General features: G+C 53.3%; 2 protein-coding genes across 4 annotated transcripts in view; both read left to right on the top strand.

Annotated features, from left to right (window-relative positions):
- IFFO2 (intermediate filament family orphan 2) overlaps window positions 1-15,786 on the top strand; it is a 50,434-nt gene extending 34,648 nt beyond the window's left edge. Inside the window, exons 3-10 of one of the 3 annotated variants that reach the window (XM_017505844.2) lie at window positions 427-522; window positions 1,724-1,864; window positions 2,366-2,428; window positions 3,186-3,325; window positions 8,100-8,220; window positions 8,679-8,771; window positions 9,665-9,795; window positions 11,464-15,786. In XM_017505844.2, the coding sequence (XP_017361333.1) occupies window positions 427-522; window positions 1,724-1,864; window positions 2,366-2,428; window positions 3,186-3,325; window positions 8,100-8,220; window positions 8,679-8,771; window positions 9,665-9,795; window positions 11,464-11,569 (891 nt within the window). In that variant the 3' untranslated portion in view covers window positions 11,570-15,786. The remainder of the gene's footprint in view (window positions 1-426; window positions 523-1,723; window positions 1,865-2,365; window positions 2,429-3,185; window positions 3,326-8,099; window positions 8,221-8,678; window positions 8,772-9,664; window positions 9,796-11,463) is intronic. The other 2 variants (XM_017505854.2, XM_017505861.2) reach the window with 2 other exon arrangements.
- A 1,445-nt stretch (window positions 15,787-17,231) lies between these two features.
- The window catches only part of ALDH4A1 (aldehyde dehydrogenase 4 family member A1), a 32,206-nt gene continuing 29,649 nt past the window's right edge, over window positions 17,232-19,788 (top strand). The window contains exon 1 of the mRNA XM_017505836.2: window positions 17,232-17,581. Within this exon, the coding sequence (XP_017361325.1) occupies window positions 17,520-17,581 (62 nt within the window). The 5' untranslated portion in view covers window positions 17,232-17,519. The remainder of the gene's footprint in view (window positions 17,582-19,788) is intronic.

Genomic DNA, 19,788 nt, shown 5'->3' with positions numbered 1-19,788 from the left:
CCGACTAATTTTTGTATTTTTAGTAGAGACGAAGTTTCACCATATTGGCCAGGCTGGTCTTGAACTCCTGACCTCATGATCTGCCTGCCTTGGCCTCTCAAAGTGCTGAGATTATAGGTGTAAGCCACTGTCCCTGGCCTGATCTCGTGTTTTTAATGTAATAGGATTGCTTGTTCATTAACCTGCTCTTTTTCTTTTAATATCTGCCATGGATTTTTCCATGTGATAGTGAAAAGTATTTTAAACAGTCAGCAGTGCTGGGGGGGAAGCCAGGCTGGGACAAGGTCCTTCGTGCCCCTTCCCTGGCATGCAGGTGCCCAGCTGGGGTGGACATTGAGTGCCCAGGGCTCTGGACTCAGGAGTCCAGACCCTCCTATCCCCAGAGGACCTGGCCCCTCTGAAGCCTCCGTATCTCCGTCCCCACAGGCGGCACAGGAGGCTGATGCCATCCAGGAGGAGATGAATGAGAAGATCGAGCGGCTCAAGGCTGAGCTGGTGGTGTTTAAGGGGCTTATGAGTGACGTAAGTGCCGCCCGCTGCCCCTGGGTGTTATGACCTCCCCCACACCCATCATGCAAAATGCTTCATTCCCTCCGAGGCTCCGGAGCTCGGCTTCTAGTTAGAATCCTGGCTGGCTGTGTTTGACCGTGAGGATGATGGATGCATTGGATGCATCGGAGACCAGGCGCCCTCCTCCTGCCCCCTCCTCACTTCCGCTTCCCTTGGTCTGAGTAGAGATGCATTAATCTGCTGCTTAACCCATCCTGCCCTCCCCCGGGCTCCCCTGATGGTCTGTGTGTGTTCGCTCCCACTCCTTCCCAGCTTGCCTTGATGAGGGCAGGCCTCAGTGTCTGGGCGCAGCGGGGCGTCTGGCAGGTTGGGCTGGGTGCCCTCTGGTCTGTGCTGGCCTAAAAGACTCGTAGGCCCAGTGGCCTTTGGCAGGGTTGCTCCGTGAGGTCAGGAAAGGCCAGCGTGCGTGTCTTTTTGACAATCCGGGGCCCCTCTATCTGTCGGGGGGTAGTGGGGAGCTGTTGGCAGCAAAGGGCTCCTTGCTGCTGGAGACCTAGGTCTCCTCCTCCTTCAGACAGTGGGCAGTATGGGGGGGAGACCCCACCAGAAGGCAGAAGGGGCCAGAACGTGGGTGACTGAGTCTGGTGTGGCTCCTGGTGTGGAAAGGGCATGAAGCTGGGGTGTGGTTGGTAGAAGCCTCCTGGGACCCCAGTTGGAGGCTACTGCCCTCCCTCCCACTTGGGTCCAGGGGGATCCACCCTGTGGTCATCAATGACTCCCCCTGCTAGCCGTGGGAAGTGTCCAGGAGACAGAGCTGCCTTACCTTGGCAGGCAGCGTTATGTGGGGGACAGGTGGGACATGCCGGTGGAAGAAGAAAGGCCATCTTTCTCCAGCGGGAGTTGTTTTTCTTTTTAGTTCGGTCTAACAAAGTAAACATGGACCCTGTGTCTGCTGGGAGGATGCCTTCCAGCCCTTAGGGAGAGCAGCACACACGGCCTCACTGGCCCCTGACTCCCAAGGCCCCAGCCCTGTCCCACCCCGAACAGCGCTGCTGCAGCCCTCCACTTCACGGAAAAGCCCAAAGCACCCTCGGACTCTGGGGTCCTCCCCGCACCACCCCTGCTGACACCTAGGGGTCCCCCCACCTCTCTGCCCAGGCCCCCAGGCTTGCTCCATCCCTTGCTCATATAAACCCTGCTGTCCTCCCTGCAGCCCATGACAGACCTGGACACAAAGATCCAAGAAAAGGCCATGAAGGTGGACATGGACATCTGCCGCCGAATCGATATCACGGCTAAGCTGTGCGATGTCGCACAGCAGCGGAACTCGGAAGACGTGTCCAAGATCTTCCAGGTGACTAGGGCTGCCCTGCTCACCAGCCAATCCCCCACTCTCCCAGTGCAGCCCTGGCCTCCACCCCTGCCTGGCCAACCCCTGTTTCCCTCCACATCCCACTCACTCCCTCCCTTTCCCCGAGAGGTAGCACTGCTCGACCCTGTGGCTCCCCAGGAAAAGTAGAATCAGGCAACCGTGGACTCATAGGCTGGTCTGACTACTTCATCCTATGGCTGGGGGACTGAGGCCTGGAGGGTGATGTGCTGTACTCAAGGAAGGAAGTGGCAGAACTCAGTCTCCTGCCCCTCCAGGGCCTGCTCCACCAGCCCACACTACACCCACTGCCCCGCTTCCTGCCCCTTCCTCTGGGTGCCAGAACTGGGCATCATCCCCATGGTTGGGGAGCCCTGGCCAGGTTATGGGGAGAACTGGGGGAGCTGGCCTGAGCTCTGGCAGAGGGGCCTCAGAGTTCAGAAGAGGACCTGTTGGCCATTGACTATTTTTCATTCCCCTCCAAAGAGGCTCTCGATACCCCCCCGACCTAACGTGCAAGTGTGGGTGCCCCCGAGAGACGGCGATCAGGTTAGCGCGAGTGAGGCTGTCCTCCGGAGAGGGCTGGGGGCTAGTCCAGCTGAATGAGGCACATGTCATTCTCCGAAAGCTGCTTCTTGAGTTTCGGGTTGTGGTTTGGCTTTTGCTTGAGCCCAGGGCAGTGTATGGTGTGTCGTCGCTCTGTGTGTGTGACTCTGACGTCGCTGGGCCAGATCTGGGCCTCCCTGGGGCTCTCTCCACTTCCATGCCTTCTTGCTGTCCCTCTGTGGGGAGGCAGGGGAGGCCAGTGCAGCCTTTGTTTGCTCATGGCTTGTCTGCTTGGAGTGGAAGCTTCTGGTGAACCTTGGGCCACCTGTCCTTTGCCTTTGCATGTGAGCAGGAGGGCTCTGGGCAGCATGGGGCCGTATGGCCTTTGTCAGGGGTTCTCCGTCTCTCTGGCTGGCTCTGAGATATCCCAGGCGACTCTGTGTCCTGGTCTGGCCTGCTCCTCTCTCCAAACCGTGGGGCTGCTTCTGTGGTGAAAGGGCGAGCTGAGCCGGCGCACCCACCAGGCCCCCCAGGGAAGGGAAGAGTCCAGGCCATCTGTGTCCCCCCTGCATGTCTCCCACCTCACGCTTTCTGCTAATGCCGCCTGCTTCTTAGAGGACCTGCACACCTTTCCTGGCACTGGCTGGCTCCAGCCACGCTCATCATCCTATGGGATGCCAGCTCCCTTCCCAGTTCATCCTTACCCTCCATCCTAGGCGAGACCCCCTCAATTACCTTGATTGCTTTCTTTCCGGTTCAGGTGGTCCCCAAAAAGAAAGAGCGTAAGGTGGCTTCTGATGATGACATCTCCGAGCAGGACGGGGAGGTGAACCGGTTCTCAGATGACGAGGTCGGCTCAATGAACATCACTGATGAGATGAAGCGCATGTTTAACCAGCTGTGAGTATCCCCGTGGCCCGCTTGCGCAGAGTCGGTGAACAGGGGGCTTGGGCTGAGAGTAGCTCGTGCACTGGATGAGTTTAGATGCATTTCCTTTTATTTATTTATTTTTGTGACAGCGTCTCACTTTATCTCTCAGGCTGGAGGCTGGAGTGCAGTGTCACAGTCACAGGTCACTGCAGCCTCAACCTCTTGGGTTTAGAGATCCCTTCATCTCAGCCTCCCAAGTAGTTGGGACCACAGGCACATGCCACCACGCTCAGCTAATTTTTAAATTTTTTTTGTAGAGACAGGGTCTCGCCGTGTTGCCCAGGCTTGTCTCGAATTCCTGAACTCAAGAGATGCTCGTGCCTTGGCCTCCCAAAGTGCTGGGATTGTAGGCATGAACTGTTTCACCCAGTCAAGATACATTTTCAACATTTGTGATTTGGGAAGTTTCATATGTTCAGCCTCTCTAGGAAGCTTGAGGAGGGCAGGCATCGCTGAGCCTGGGGCACAGTTGACACTGCTGGGTGGCGGCTGCTGAATCTGGGCAGGCACATATTCCCCCGTTCACCACCATCCTTTATGTTCTCTACCCTTCTCCTGCCTTTCCTTTGAAAGCTTCCTCTGAAAAGGCTGCGGGAGGAGGGGTGTTCTTGCTTATGAGATACAGGGGCTGGGCTCTCCCCTCCCTGGTCACATGTAGACATGTATGTGTCTGAGGATATCATGAGCCCAGAAGGGACAGTGGCAGTGGTGGTCTTATTTGTAGGCCATTTTTTTTTTTTTTTTTTTTTTTTTTTTTGAGACAGAGTCTTACTCTGTCACCCAGACTGGAGTACTGGGTTCAAGCTATTCTCCTGCCTCAGCCTCCTGAGTAGCTGGGATCACCGGCATGCACCATGATGCCTGGCTAATTTTTGTATTTTTAGTAGGGACGGGGTTTCACCATGTTGGCCAGGCTGGTCTCGAACTACTGACCTCAAGGGATCTGCCCATCTCAGCCTCCCAAAGTGCTGGGATTACAGGCATGAGCCACCACACCTAGCCTGTGGGCCATTCTTGAGCAGAGCTTAGACAGACCCACCTGCACTAGTTTGCCCTTGGTGGGCTGGCTGAGTTGACCACACGGGTTGCAGAAATGGCTCCTGATGTTCACTTGGAGGGTGCTTCACAAATACCACTTCACTGACTCCAGACACCCAACCTAGGAGATGGCTGATCACTCCTCTTTTGTAGATGAGGAAACAGACTGAGAGGAGAAGGGACTTGGCCAACACTGCTCAGCTAGTATGTGGCCAAGCTGGGATTCAGAGCCAGGCCCCTCTCCCACACTATTGCGCTCTCAGAAGGAAATGCGGCTTGGGGTGTTGGCAGGGTCTGAGCTGGGTATGGTCAGTGGTGGGCGAGCCTGCTGGTGCCAGCTCTTAGAAGCTGCTATGCCCACTCCAGCCTCCGTGATGTTATATTAGTAGCTTAGAATTTGCCATTTCAGGAAATTGGCAAATGCTACCAATCAGAGCTCTGGGAGGCCCTGCCACCTCCCAGAACCACCCCCACCCAAGAGAGGGCTGCTCCTTCTAGCAGACACCTCTGACATCACATGTTTCAAAAGCCAGGGGCATGGGCTCTCCTAACCTTCCTGCAGAGCTCTGAGGCTGACTCGGAATTCCATAGTCCAGAGCTCACTCCTGACGTTCAGATGAGAGAATGGGCTCAGAGAGGGGCACAGGTATGGAGTTAGGACAGGGCCAGGTCCCCAACTCTTGGTCCAGGGCTTTGTCCCCTTCACCATGCTTGGAAGAGAACTCTCTTCTGTCCCTATTCCAGGCTGACTTTTAAGGTATATAGGAGCCAGGAGCAGGGTTGGAACTGGGTGGGGACAGGAACTCTTTCGCCTGATACTTCCTGGACCCACCATTCCCCTGAAACAGAACTGAGATGGGAGCTGTATTTTGGGGGTTTGCTATTTGAGGGTGATAAGGAGACCCCTAGATTCTTGATTCATCTTTTGACACCCCCCATCTCATATTTTCATCTTTCGCTGCCTGCCAAGAAGGGCTTTTTTTTTTTTTTTTTTTTTTTTTGAGACAGAGACTTACTTTGTCACCCAGGCTAGAGTGCGGTGGTGTGATCTCAGCTCACTGCAGCTTCTGCCTCCCAGGTTCAAGTGATTCTCCTGCCTCAGCCTCCCAAGTAGCTGAGACTACAGGCACTCACCACCACACCTGCCTAAATTTCTTTTGGATTTTTTCAGTAGAGATGGGGTTTTTACCATATTGCCCAGTTTGTTCTCAAACTCCTGGTCTCAAGAGATCCACCTATGGTGGCCTCGCAAAGTGCTGGAATTACAGGCCTGAGCCACTGCGCCCGGCCAAGAGGGGCTTTTGAAAAGAACCAGTGGTTGGGTCTAGGTTTTCTGAACATTGCCTTGGGCATTTCTGAGTCTAAGACAGGATTGTATGTCCCGGAGACCCCAGGCTGGGTCCATGTGGTTGAATTAAAGGACTTATCTGAAGAAATTGTTGTCCCTGCACCGGGAATGGGGTGAGCTACAAAGGAAGACAGACCGGAATGGAAGCCAGGGGGCCACAGGCAAGGGCTCCAGTGTGTAGAAAGAGGATTCAGATCCAAGTCGGGTGAGACCAGCTGCAGGAGCGGGCGCCTCAATGTTGACAGGGATGAATGGGGTTCAGTTTGGAATTAGGTTTAGCTGGTTGTAAAGCCACCGGAGTTAAAACAAACAATGAAAGCTCTGATCACTATGACCACCCCCAAGCCCTATTCTGCAGTTCTGTGTGGGCCACCCTGACCCCAGCCCAGGTGGGGCCTTGGGCCTTTCCCAGGGACAGACATCTCCCCCAGTAGTGGGCAGGACCCTAGCTAGGCTGCCCCTGGCCAGATCTGATGAAGTGTTTGAATAATGCAGCTGTGTTAGGGTTGTGTTTTGTTTTGATCCAAGTCAGTTGCTTGGGCTTCAGACCAAGAAGAGGGGAACGTGTGGCTCTCCCCAACCAGGGCCAAGACTCCTCCTCAGCCCCACTCTCCAGATTTGCGAAGGGGGACTTCTTCCGAGTCCTTTCTCTTGCCGGTCTTCCTGTCCTTCCCGGCTTCCTGTCCCTCGGCTGGGGCTTCCTTCAGATCCCAGACTCTGGGAAGGAAGTGAAGTCAGGAGTTGAGTGTGTGTGTGATGCAGTGATGGCTGGACCCCAGCGTCTCCCGGCCACGCAGCCCTCTCCAGCACCCGCCTCCCAGCTCTGGTCCCTGGACTCGCAAAGGCACCTATGGGCTCCTGTGGGAATAGCTTTTGGAGGGGAGCCCGCCCGGCTCTGACTCCAGGGGGCGTTTGAGGCAGCTTTTTTTTTTTTTTTTTTTTTTTTTGAGACAATCTAGCTCTGTCTCCAGGCTGGAGTGCAGTGGCATGATCCCGGCTCACTGCAGCTTCCACCTCCCAGGTTCAAGCGATTCTCCTGCCCCAGGCTCCCGAGTAGCTGGGACTGCAGGTGCCCGCCACCATGCCCAACTATTTTTTGTATTTTTAATAGAGATGAGGTTTCACCATGTTGGCCAGGATTGTCTCAATCTCCTGACCGTGTGATCTGCCCTCCTTGGCCTCCCAAAGTGCTGGGATTACAGGCGTGAGCCACCGCGCCCGGGCTTGCGGCAGCTTTTTACCAGACATTCTTCTTGGGGCCTGCCCAGTTCCGAACCCAGTCCGTTGGGAACACCGATTACCCTGGAGGATCCAGGAAGGAGCTGAGGGAGTGCGGGCAATGGAGGGATCCCTGGGATGGCAGCCTGGAGACAGGGTCCACACCGTCCTGTGCTGTTGATGCACCGGCTCAAGTGATTTCACTCCCACGGACGCAGTCTTCCTCTTGGAAAGAGGCGTGTGTGGGATGGGCTGATCTGTGGCTCTCCTCCAGGAGGGTGACCAGTGCATCTTGGGAGGCCCGTTAATCCCAGGGAAACTTGCAGGGTTGGGCAGCCTCCTTCCCATTCTAGCCAACAGGGAGGCCTTGACATCCCCCAGGCTTTGAATTCAAACCTCATTTCTAGCATTTATTGGTCTAGAAGGCATTGGATCCCTCTGAGCCTCCATTTCCTCTCCTGTAAATGGGAATGATAGTTATGCTTACCTCACAGGATTGTTTTGAGGGTGGAATCGTTGTGAGGGTGGAATTGTTTTGAGGGTGTTGCATTTTGCTGTATGCTGAGTGGCTGGTCCAGTGCCCAGCACCTAATGGGTGCTTGGGGAGTATCTTGATGGGGAGGAAAAAGCTGTAGGAAACAGAGAGGTCTGGTATTCTAGCCTGTTTCTGCTACCTGCTAGCTATGCTAGCTATGTGGCTTCAGACAGTTGGGTTATCCTTTCTGAGCCACAATTTCTTCATCTGTAAAGCAGGAATAATACCAACCTTTCCAAATTGCAGAGAAGATACTATATTGAGCATCTTACTCAAACTAGGGGCTCAAGAAATAGCTGTTAAATGAGTGAGGAAAATTGCAAGATTGGACTTGGAGGAAAATATCTTTAGTCCCAATTAAAGCCTGAAATTTAAAAGAAATACACATTTTTAATTGTAGAAACAATACATAAATACATTCTGTATTTTAAAAGAGTTAAGCTCCTTTTGTATAAGGTGAACATCCCCTTTGGCTACCACTCTGTCTTTTCTGAGGACAGCCTTGAAGATGTGTGCCCACTGGGCAGCTGCCCCTTTCTGTCCCCTGTATGTGTCCCTGGAGCCTGGCTTCTGTTCATTCATGCCCTTTGGTGTCATCCCCATAGGCGGGAGACCTTTGACTTTGACGACGACTGTGACAGCCTGACGTGGGAAGAGAATGAAGACACGCTGCTGCTCTGGGAGGATTTCACCAACTGCAATCCAACCATTGACCTGCAGGGCGAGGTGAGCCCAGGGCCTGGCTTCCCAAAGGCCAGGGACTAGGGGCCTGGGAGGCACCTCCTTTCAGTGACCCCTCAGCCCTGTTATTTTCCTACAGCCCCCACCACCCAGTTAAACTGTCCCCTTTGTGCTGGGCACGGTGGCTCATGCCTGGTATTCCAGCACTTTGGGAGGCTGACGCGGGCTGATCACCTGTGTAGGAGTTCGAGACCAGCCTGGTCAACGTGGCGAAAACCCATCTCTACTAAAAAATACAAAAATTAGCCAGGCCTGGTGGCATGCGCCTGTAATCCCAGCTACTTGGGAGGCTGAGGCAGGAGAATTACTTGAACTCAGGAGGCAGAGGTTGTAGTGAGCTGAGACCATACCTCTGCACTCCAGCCTGGTTGACAGAGAAAGACTCTGTCTCAATAAATAAATAAATAAATAAATAAACTCTCCCCTTTGTTCTATGTCCCCAGCAAGAGGAAAACTTGGGCAACTTGATCCACGAGACTGAATCCTTCTTCAAGACGAGAGACAAGGAGTACCAGGAAACAATAGGACAGATTGAGGTGAGGGCTGGGGACATGGAGCCAGCTCATGAGGCTCTCCTGAGGTCCACATGGTTGAGATCCTGGCAATCAAATGGCCATGTGTCATGTGCAGGGACTGGTAGAGTGGGGCAGGCACAGGATCGGGAGGCAGGAGACCTCAGGGGCGAGTCACATTCTTCTTAGGGCTTCAGTTTCCTAATCTGTCAAATGAGGGTGATGATCCTTGCCTGCCTCAGAGAATTAAAAAAAATTTTATAGCTGAGATGATGATCCCATGATAACCAAAGAGCTGACACTGGAGTGATACAGAATGACGCTAGGTGCTGAGGATGCCCGGTATCCTCACCTCTACCCTATGCAGTAGGCACCATGCACCCCTTTTACAGAGGAGGAGATGAGGTTGGAAGAGACCAAGTGACTTGCCCAAGGCCTTGCAGCCAGGAAGCAACATTGAAGTGTAATTCTGTCTGGCTTCAGAGGCTGTGCACATGATCACTTCTATAAATGACAGTCATCGCTATTATGCAGGAGAAAGGCAAGCCCAGCTCCTTTCCTAGAGGAAGTATCACTTCATAGTGGACAAGGGTCAGAAACATGAAAAAGACTTCAGGATTTTTGTGATCAGGTCTGGATAAAGGAGCCCAGCGATGCTGAGTTCTCACAACTGGGTGGGATGTATCAGAGCCAGGCTGCTGCTGGGGTTGCTAAGCAACCATTCCCCTTTGGCCAGAAGGAGTTCTAGAGGACGGGGACCCGTGTGCAGAGAGTAGAGGGTGAGGGAGGTTGATGTCCAGAAGGCAGGGTCCTGACGGCATGGCACCATCCCTGAGGAGTCCTGGAGGGGAGGTTGCTAAGGCTTCTGCCACGAGGATGACTTGCCCTCACCCTTATTCCTCATTGGTTCCTCCCAGCTGGAGCTGGCCACAGCCAAGAGCGACATGAACCGACACCTGCACGAGTACATGGAGATGTGCAGCATGAAGCGAGGCCTGGACGTGCAGATGGAGACCTGCCGCCGGCTCATCAAAGGCTCCGCAGACAGGTACCCGCCCATCCTCCCAGGGGATTCAGCTATGGCGTCCTTGGAGGGAAACTCCTGAGGCTACAACTTACAGCCTGGCCATGTTTCATGCTCCCAACCCATCTCTCTCCCCATCTGTCCATCCATCCATCCATCTGTCCAGTGACTATGGCACACCTATGTGCTAGATGCCTTACATATCTAATCTCATGCAAGTCCTACCACCACCCTGCCCCTGTTGATTCAATAGATACATGTCAAAGGCCTGCTCTGTGCAAGATGGTGGGGCCCTCAAAAAGCTTAAGCCTGATTTTCTGCTGAACTGGAGAGCAGAGGAGGTGGGAAGGGCATGCTCCCATTTGGAGTGTCCATAGGAAGCGATTTCCCTTCCCTTCTGTGTTAGTCTGTTCTCATGGTGCTATGAAGAACTGCCTGAGGCTGGGTGGTGGCTCACACCTGTAATCCCAGCACTTTGGGAAGCTGAGGTGGGAGGATTGCTTGAGCCCAGGAGTTCGAGACTAGCCCGGGCAACATAGCAACGTAGCCAGACCCCATCTCAAGAAAAAAAAAGAAAGGAAAAACTGCTTGAGACGGGGTAATTTATAAAGGAAAGAGGTTTAATCGACTCACACTTCCACATGGCTGGGGAGGCCTCAGGAAACTTACAGTCATGGCAGAAGGCAGCTCTTCACAGGGTGGCAGGGGAGGGAATGACTGCCTGGCAAAGGGGGAACCCCCTTATAAAACCATCAGATCTCATGAGAACTAACTCACTGTACGAGAACAGGATGGGGGAAGCCGCGCCCTCCATGATTCCGTTATCTCTGCCTGGTCCCTCTCACGACACGTGGGGATTATGGGAACTACAATTCAAGATGAGATTTGAGTGAGGACACAGCCAAACTCTATCACCTTCTTCCAGCCCAGGGCCTGTCCCCAGGAGACACATGTGTCAGGCATGGTACACAAAGACAGAACCCCTGTCTTCAAGGACACACAGCCTTGTTGGGGGACAGCCAGGCTGAGAATGAGCTAATACGTAGAGAATGCTTATCAAACACAGCACAAATACATTGTCATTGTTTTCCTCGTTTTGCTGCATTACTGTCCAAGAGGGAGGGACAGCTCTCTCGGGGGTAGATCTGTGTGCAGGGCTGTGGCCTCGCTGGTCAGACCTTTAACTCCTTGAACCCCCAGAACCCACTGTTGTTATGTCCATTATTCAGATAGAAGAGAGACACTTAGGCAGGTTAAGCAGCTTGCCCAGGCTCCCCCACCCCCAGCTCATCTAAGATAGAATTAGAACTCCAGCCCAGTGATGTTACCCGTATCCTGTGTGGCCTCCCTTTGAGCCCTGAGTCATCCAGGGTTTACTGAGCACCTTCTGTGTGCCCAGACCCGGGTGAGGTGCTTGGAGGGTAACAGCCAAGCTTGATCCACGGTCCAGCTCCCAAGGGGCTTTCTTTCTAGAGAAGCCAACACACCTAGACCAAGTAGGGCCAGTGCAGGGGGTTACCTCATGCACTGAGCTCACAGGACCCTAAGGATGGCTGAGTGAGGGTGGGAGCTCAGGGCGAGGCCTCTCTGAGGGGAGATATTAGAGAGGTGGCGGCTCGGCCTTCCCATTCCTTGGCCCTTCAGGGGCCCAGGGCTGCTCTTTGAGTTTCCCCATCCTCTTGTGCTTCTCAGGAATTCACCGTCCCCCAGCTCCGTGGCCAGCAGCGACTCAGGAAGTACAGACGAGATCCAGGATGAGTTCGAGCGGGAGGCGGATGTGGAGCCTATGGTCAGCTGATGACTGAGGCCCTGCGTGCCTGCTGGTCTTGGTGATGGGGCCCTGCCCCCTCTCCTCATGGGTCCAGGAAGGCCCCTCGGAGTGGGGTTCGAAGCCGCACCACACAGACTGTCTCTGCCCTCCCTTCTCTGGAGGCCCCGAGGGACTGCTGCTTCCTTCCTTCCTTCCATACCACCAACGGGTGCCCCGTCCCCATTCCCCACCCACCCAAGGAATGGTGCTGTCAATTTCTATTGTTCTCCACATTACAAATGCAGACTTCTGTGCGGACTTTGCAGTGTTAACTGTGCCTTCTCCCTTAAGCTGAGCCACTTTGAGCTCCAAAGAATTATTCCTAGCAGGTGTTTTTATACAGAATTCTAAGGTGAGGGCGGGGCCAGCCGGGTGTAGTGTAATGTGGTTTCTGCCATCCGTCCCACCTGCTCCTCTGATTGGCCATGGGCTGCGCCCTCCCTTCCTCCTGAGCCAGCCCAGACCAGCCTGGGGGCTTGGGGTACTCTGCCGACCCCCAGGAAGGAGCCGCTTGCCTATGTAAACTTTCTGGGCCTGGGTAGGGGCCACCCCAATTTTCTCACTCTCTGAAGGAAGGAAGACAGGTGTTTCATTTTTTTCGGGGGGATGGGGTGGCAAAGTTGAAGGGACAAGGCACTGTGAGGGGAGGGTGGGGCCTCACTGTGTTTAAACTACTATGCAAAAAACAAAACAAACAACAAAAGCAGCTTGCCTTATATCCTTGTGGAAGGCAGGACCTCTCCTGGAGCTGGAGGGAGGCCGGGCTGAGGGTGATCTGTGTTGCGGCACGGACTGGGCAGCGTGGGTTTGGCCGAGGTCGGTCACGAGCCCGGGGTTCCCGCACGGCACTGGCCTGCCTGACCGCTTGCTCTCTGCGGCCTCTGTGGGTTCAGGGCAGGGGCGGAGGGGATCTTTTACTGCCCTGATAACCTGATGTTCTTCCCTCCCTCGCCAGCGAACAATAGAGTGTTAGAGATATGTAATTTCTCTGTGAGAAAGTCTGAAGGGGCCGGGTCTGGTCTCTGCTCCCTTCTACCCATCTTGGGTGAGGACTGTGTGGCAGTTGCCCGCTTTTGGCCGCTGGCAGGAGAGAGGCAGGGTGGGCTGCTGGCAGGGCAGGAGCTGGAGTGAGGGCCATCCTCTCTCCGCTCCTGGACACACACAAGCCTCTCTCAGCAGTTCCCTCCGCTGGCCAGTCGGGGTGTTGATCTGAGCCAGCATCCCCCAAGACTTGAATGGCTTGAGTGGGCCCGAGCTGAAGGGCACTGTGTTGTGACCCTCCCCTCTCCCCCGACATCTCAGCTTGGAGCCAGCTGAGCAGGCTTTGCTTTATTATTATTATTATTTTTAAGCTTCTTTTTGTACTCACTGCAGTGGGTCTGTTGCTGATTTTAACTTGTTGTTGTCCTGGGAGCTCCCTCTAGTGGTCAAAGTAGCAAAATGTGCCCAAGGACTAGAACTGTCTCTCTGCCTTGTCTGGAGGCAGAGGAGGGGGCTCTGGGTTTGACTGGGATCGTGGTCCCCAGGGTTCCATGGCTTTTAAGGGTCTTCTCTCTTTTCTGTTTCCCCCACCTGTGTTACAGTCTTAAAAATTCTGTACATAATAGATATATGTAACGAGAGAGACAGCGTGCGTGAGAATGTGTTCGTGACTTCGTGTGATATAATTTATCACGATTTGGTGGCCTTTGTCATGAGTTTTTTTCCTTTGTTTTCTTTTGCTGGGGGCACCTCCCTCGGGCCCCCTGTGGCAGTCTGGCTGTGAGGCTTCCATAGTCAGCATCTCTTGTTAGCCAAACAGTTCCCTTTGGCAGGTACTTGGAGGGACAATGGTTTTGGAAGAGAGACGGCCCTTCTCTCTCCTCCTCACTGACCCATGTCCTAAAGGTTACAGGGTTCAAACACACCTGGTTATTGTTGTTACTGTTGTTTAATTTTTATTTTAACCAAAGGTTATCAAAGCCAGTTGGGCTTGGACCTCAGCTGCTAAAAAGATTTTCCGTTTCCACGAGGGCAGGAAAGCGTCCACCCTCGCAGGTCTCCTCCGTCCAGGGCATGGTGTGGGAGTTCCACGGGCAGCGTGGAAGTCAGCCCTGGGTTGGTTCCCCAAGGTGGTGGGAGGGTGACAGACATATCTTTAGAGTTAAGACTGCAAGGCAGCAGTGTTGGCGTTGGAGGGTAACTCAGGTTGCTGTGGTGATCGGTGTCTGGTAATATTGGTTTTGCTTTCCTCCTTGTATACATAGACCATTTGTCTTTGAGGACTAGGGTACTCTAGGGAGTCTGAACATTGCAGGAGCCAGAAAGAGATCGTGACCTGAGAGGCCCTTCCTGCTGGCTTTTAATATTGGCTCTCCTCTTGGGAGTGAGGACTTGAGGCAGGTGGGTGGAGAGGGAGAGCCAGGGTGTGATGGGCCTGCCTCCTGGGCTGGTTCCTGGGTCTGGCCTGCCCAACTGCCTGCCTCTCCACCACATGCTTTTTTTCAGTTAGTTGCCAGTGGGCCCTGCTTGTCCCCTCATCACGAGCCCACAGCTTGCCAAGAAAGACCCCAACGCTCGCTGGGGCAGCACCAGTCCTAGCGGGGACAAATTGGTCCATCCTTTGTAAAGCTGTAAATACTTAATTTTGACTTTCTATTTCTAAGCCCAGTGTCATATTGACACTGGTTTTTTAGAATTGTTCTCAGATAGGCTCTCCTGCACTGCCCTCTGTCTCCTATTTTTTGGGGGTTTTATACAAACAGAGGATTGGGGAGGGACAGGAAGATTAGCATCCTTTTGGCTCCCTGGTTGGTTGTGAAACACACACACACACACACACACACACACACACACACACACACAGTCCTCTGAGATTCTGAACAGGAAAAAAATTATTGGCAAGCCAACACATTTTTGTTTCTTGTCTTGAGGTCCCTGAAGGATCAATCAATCCATCGTGGACTAATACTGTGGGTGGAGCTCAGATGACCTAGGGAGAAGGAAACCACTTAAGCTTGGAATGGGAGGATGGGGGGTGGGGTAGGGGAGAATATAAGATGTAACTTAAGCTAAATGTAATCTATTTATAAAGCAAAAAGACTCTCATCTATTTTTGTGAAAGGAAGGGTTTTTTAATCTAGGGTAGGCAGTTGTGATAGCCCAGCATTTTTCTGTGGATGAGACGCAGTGCATGTTGTTGCTGGATTGAATAGAACCCAGTTCCCCTCTCCCTGCCTTCTTTCCTCGCTTCTGGTCACCCACACCCATAAGCAGCTTCAGCAGAGTATAGGTCCCATTTCACCCCATTCTCCTCTCCTCTGACCCCTCAGCTCCTTGGAAGTTTTGGGGTGGGGATCTGAGGGGGAGGGTGGGCTGCAGGAAATTCAGAAGTGAGGTGAGTGGGGGGAGGGAAAAGGGGGCACTAGGGAGGGGACAAGCTCTGCTGTGGAGGATAGGCTCTGATTAATTAGTTACTCTGACTCTGGTCTGCCGAGATCCATCATTGGGAGAGGGTTAGGCGGCAGCAGAGCGTGGGTGACAGTGGGAGCACACGACTTCCTTGGAGCCTGGCCTTTGCGGGTCCAGGTGGTCAGGCAGCCGGAGCAGGACTGGAAATAGCAAAAGATGCTCATAACCCAGCCCGGGCTGAGCCTGGACTGCAAGCCTTGCTGTGTTCCCCGCAGGGGCCTGGGGGAGGGATCAGGGTGCTGGGAGTTTCCTAGGACCAGGGTCCTCCCCCTTGACACTGAGCTCTGGCTGTAGAAGAGATTTCTCCTGGAGTGGGGAGTCTGGAGGGGGCTGGGTGGGTGTAGGTAAAGCCAGAATCTCTCTGGAAGGGAATATTTTATGAATGGAAGATTTCCAGGCTTAGGGTGAGCTGTGTGTTCGTCCTGAGCAAATCCCTCACCAAGACCCCTCCCTCCCAAGCTCTCTAGGAAACAGGCAAAGCCCTCCCCTGCAAGACCCCTTGTGGACGTTTTTGCATCTACCTGATTTTTAGCCCCGTCCAGGGAGACTTTATACCCATGGTTCCATCCTGCCCCACCGTTGCTGTTGTCTGCCAGCTGGGTCTAGCATCACAGGGAAGTGGGGGCATTTATACTCACCGAAAGACTACTGATCCTACCGGAAACCAACCTGTTTACTGTACTGTTGTAAATATCATGCCCTTTATATCCTGTATATTGGCTTCTTTTAAATAAAGTGAAATGTCTTAGAATTGATGGTGCTTTTTTGTTTTTGTTTTTAAGTAGAAGATGAATCTGATGGTGGGGGAGGGGTGAGAGGGCTGAGGGCCACAGAAACACTCAAATAAACTCATTAGCTTCTTGGCCATAAAATAGGGGATTTCACATCACCTGTTAGATTTGTAGCTCACAATAAAATCTTTGGAAGATGATAAAGCAGGACTCATGACACACATTTTACTGAAGGGGAAGAGAGGACCTGAGATAGGCTGAGTAACTGGCTTGGGCTGGTTTGGAACTGATGTCTTTTTAACCGCAAAGCCCCCATTCCTCCAGGCTTTCCAATGTGCCCATAGGAGGCCACCTTCCCGGGCTCTGGATTTGACACTATCCAACGTTCCAGTTTTTCTTGTTAATAGGCATGTTCAGGGCAACATTGCCTCCATGTGAACTAAGTCCACCTGTCCAGTGTCTTCTCCAAAGATGAAGACAGCCGCCACCAACTCCAATTTGCTCTTCGCCATTCCTAATACTTGGCACTTATATAGTTTCCCTTTCCTACTCTTCATTTAAGTGTTTAAATTCTCCCAAAGTATCTTAAATGGTGTATTCTGGAGAAAAAGAAGTGGCCTAACATGGGGGGGGGGGCATTTTGAGTTGGGTATTAATACCTCTGTTTCACAGATGAGGAAACTGAGGCGCGGAAAGGATATGTAGCCTGCCGGGTGCCCTACGGAGGAACCAGAATCAGCATCGGAACTGACTCCTAGGCAGGTGCCCAGTTCATGCTGCTAGAAGAAATATAAACAGAATAGAGAGTAAGGAAAAACATAACATTAGGTAAAATAGATTGGGTCCCTGAGACTTCGTCATCACAGAACACTTCAGAATCCAAGTTTTAAATAGCATTCGAGTGTTTTACCAAGCAAACAAATTTTGGAAAGAAAGCTGAAATTTTTACATGGGGGTAAAAGCTCAGGAACAACTAGTTTTACGGCCAAAGGCTTTAATGGAAAAGCTAAGCGTTGGCCAGCCGGGGTTTCATCTTGCATTGATCGTAATCTGCAAGGAAGCTGGCCTGGCGGGTAGGTGGAGGGCGGCTGGGTCCTGGCCAAGAAGCTGGAAGGCAGGCTCATTCCAGGGGCTGCAGCCTCCAGGAAGAGGCAGGGGGCTGGCCGCGGTGTGGCCCTGCGGGGTCGAGGAGTCTGGTAGCAGACAGGTTTCCAGCCTCGCACCAGCCGCTGGTAGCCTAAAAGAAGCCAGTCGGACTCTAGCAGCACGCGTGGCGTCACCCCGTAGGCCGGGCGCAGAGAGTCCTTCCGCCCCGCTTCAGCACTTGTCCCATTCCGATTATATCATTGGCTCTTTCAGCCCCGCTCTTCCCCGCTTTGGAAGGCTGCAACAGGACCGCCCCGCTGATTGGTTTAGAAGCTTCGATGTGTACTGTGATTGGTCGGCAGGGTTCACGCCCTCTCCCTTGGGTCATACCAAAAAGAAAGAAGGGGAAAACGCATGACTTTCAGGACTTCGCTTTCGGGTTCCTTTGCCCTGTGTTGTGTAATGCCCCCGTTATGCCAATCAATATATTTTTTATTAGCACAAGCTAAATATAGAGGGAATTTGGCTGATCCCGAGCTCGGAGGACAGTAGGGGTGATCCATTTCCCCCCCACGGATCGAGGTGGTGTGCAGGTGGTGCCCTCCGGACGGGGCCTTGCCTTCTAGCTGCGCCCGGGCGGACAACCCAGCCAACTCCTCTGCGATCCCGAGATGCTGCTGCCGGCGCCCGCGCTCCGCCGCGCCTTGCTATCCCGCCCCTGGACCCGGGCCGGGTGAGTGTGCACCGGGGCTGGGGCGGCCCGAGCGCGCGCGTGGGGCCCAGGAACCTGGGAGGCACTGGCGTCCCCCGCGCCGCATTCTCTCCCTGCCGGACCCTCAAGCTGCTCTTGTCACCGCCGGGTTCCTCAGGTGTTCCTCTCCGCTCCCCACCCAGGCTGTCTCCCACTGAGATCTCTTAGCCTCCTCCCTCTGTCTCCCTCAGGTAGTACCTTCCTTTAGCGAGGGGACCCCTTTTCCCGAATCCCGCGACTGGGTAGGGTGCCTCGAGGGCCCCGCCGGTTCCCACGCTCGGCAAGTAGCCTCTGTAATCACTCACCTCACTCCTAATACTGGGTCTTGGCAATTTGCTGGCTTCCCCCGAGGGGCATCTCTGTGTTTAGCACACCACACCTCTCATTTCCCCACCCTCGTCTCCCGTTCAGTGTCCCCACCCCGCCCCAGATTCCCCGAGTCCTCTCCTTCTTCTACCAGGATTTCTACCTCTCTCTTTTCCGTCCCGTCCCCCACCCCCGCTTTTTTTTCCAAGTTAAGTGTTGGGCAGAAAAGAGGGACTCCCTTCTTCTTGTAGGTGGAATAATCATATTTATGGAGTGCTTATAATGAACCAAATACTGGTCAGGCACTTGGCAGGTGTCTTACCATGAGGATTACACCAGCTAATACATGAGGAGTGCACTGCACAGCACCCAGCACTTAGGCAGCGCCCGGTTATTATTACCAGGATCATTATTATTATCTCTATGTAAACTTCTCACTCCCTTGAGGCAGGAATTATTCCAAATAATGAAGAAACCCAGGAGCAGTTGAGGGGTGGAGCTGCCCTGCAAACGCAGATTTGCAAACCTGACCTTGTGGAGCTGGGTGCCTGGACCCTTGCCCACTCAGTGACAAATATTCCCAGAGCCCCTCCAGCTCTGAGCTAGGTTTGGAGAGGTGGGGGGGACACAGACCCTGCCCCAGAGGGGCTCCTAGTCTGGTGGAGCTGCCCACCTGGGGATCAGCTTCCCCTCCCATGTGAGTTTTGTTTGCTTGACCCCTGGGGCTGTTAGTGGCTGTGTCTCTCTTGATGAGCTGTGCCCTTTCTGAGTTAATCAGTGGCCCTCTCCCTTCCCCCAAGGGATGGCAGGGTGGTGCCCTGAGCACAAGTGAGTTTCAACACTGCTGTGTGTCCTGTCTGCGTGGGAAGGGAATAGGAAAGGGTGCAGGAGGAGGACATGGGACTGAAGGGTTCCTCTTGTAGGCTGAGACTGGGGCCACACCTACCACACTTGGTGTGAGATCTCATTTGCAGGTGTTCCCTGCACTCCAAGACCCAGGAAGGTGGGCTTGTAGAGTCCTGTGTTTACTGAGTGCCTACTGTGAGCTGGTGCTCTGCCAAACACCCTGGAGGTGAGGCGTACCCAGTGAATGTACATGTGAATGGGGCCTTTGAGGAGTTTTCAGCTTAATAGGGGAGAAATGCATGGATGCAAAAGCCCTCCAATATCTAGTAGAAAGCAATCCATGTTCTAAAAACTCCATGATAACAGTAATAATTATCAAGCCATCAAGCACCACACTGTGCTGAGAAGTATCATGGGAAACGATCTGCCATTTAAGGCAGAGAAATACGACCGAAATTACGGTTGGTCTAAATCCAGATTCACGCTCTGAATTATGAGGCCTCCTGAATTGAGAGGGAAAGAGAAAGAGCGTTTTGCAACCGCTGCCCTGGGCTCAGGTTACCTTTGATACAGCAGCTGGCCCAGTGCCCTAGACAGGATTTCTCAACCTCACCACTGTGAGCATTTGGGGGCTACATTTTTGTTGCGGTGGAGTCTGTCCTGTGCACTGTTGAACGTTTAGCAGCATCCCTGGTCTTTACCACTGCTTGCCAGGGGCACCCCCGGCCCTGACAATTAAAAGAAGTCCTGGCCCTGATGGTAAAAACAAGTTCATAGACATTGCTGGATGTGACCTAGACAAAAGTAGCTCTGGTTGGGAGCCACTGCTCTGGGGGAACAGGCTGGGTATCTGATCACTTGTTCCTTACTCAACTAACATTTAGGGCTCACCTGTGGCATCCCATGTCTGCATTTATGGAGAAACAGTTTCAGGGATTTTCAGTGATATCTCTCAGTGTCCTACGGGTAAAACTCTAGTCCTGAGAAAAACTGCTGCTTTTGAGGAACGGGTATGGGAGATGTTTCTTCTTTTCTTT

This window comes from Cebus imitator, unplaced genomic scaffold (assembly GCF_001604975.1).
Source record: "Cebus imitator isolate Cc_AM_T3 unplaced genomic scaffold, Cebus_imitator-1.0 Scaffold15, whole genome shotgun sequence".
Lineage (NCBI taxonomy): Eukaryota > Metazoa > Chordata > Mammalia > Primates > Cebidae > Cebus > Cebus imitator.
The sequence above is the reverse complement of the archived record's forward strand: the minus strand, read 5'-3'. Positions and strand labels throughout refer to the sequence as shown.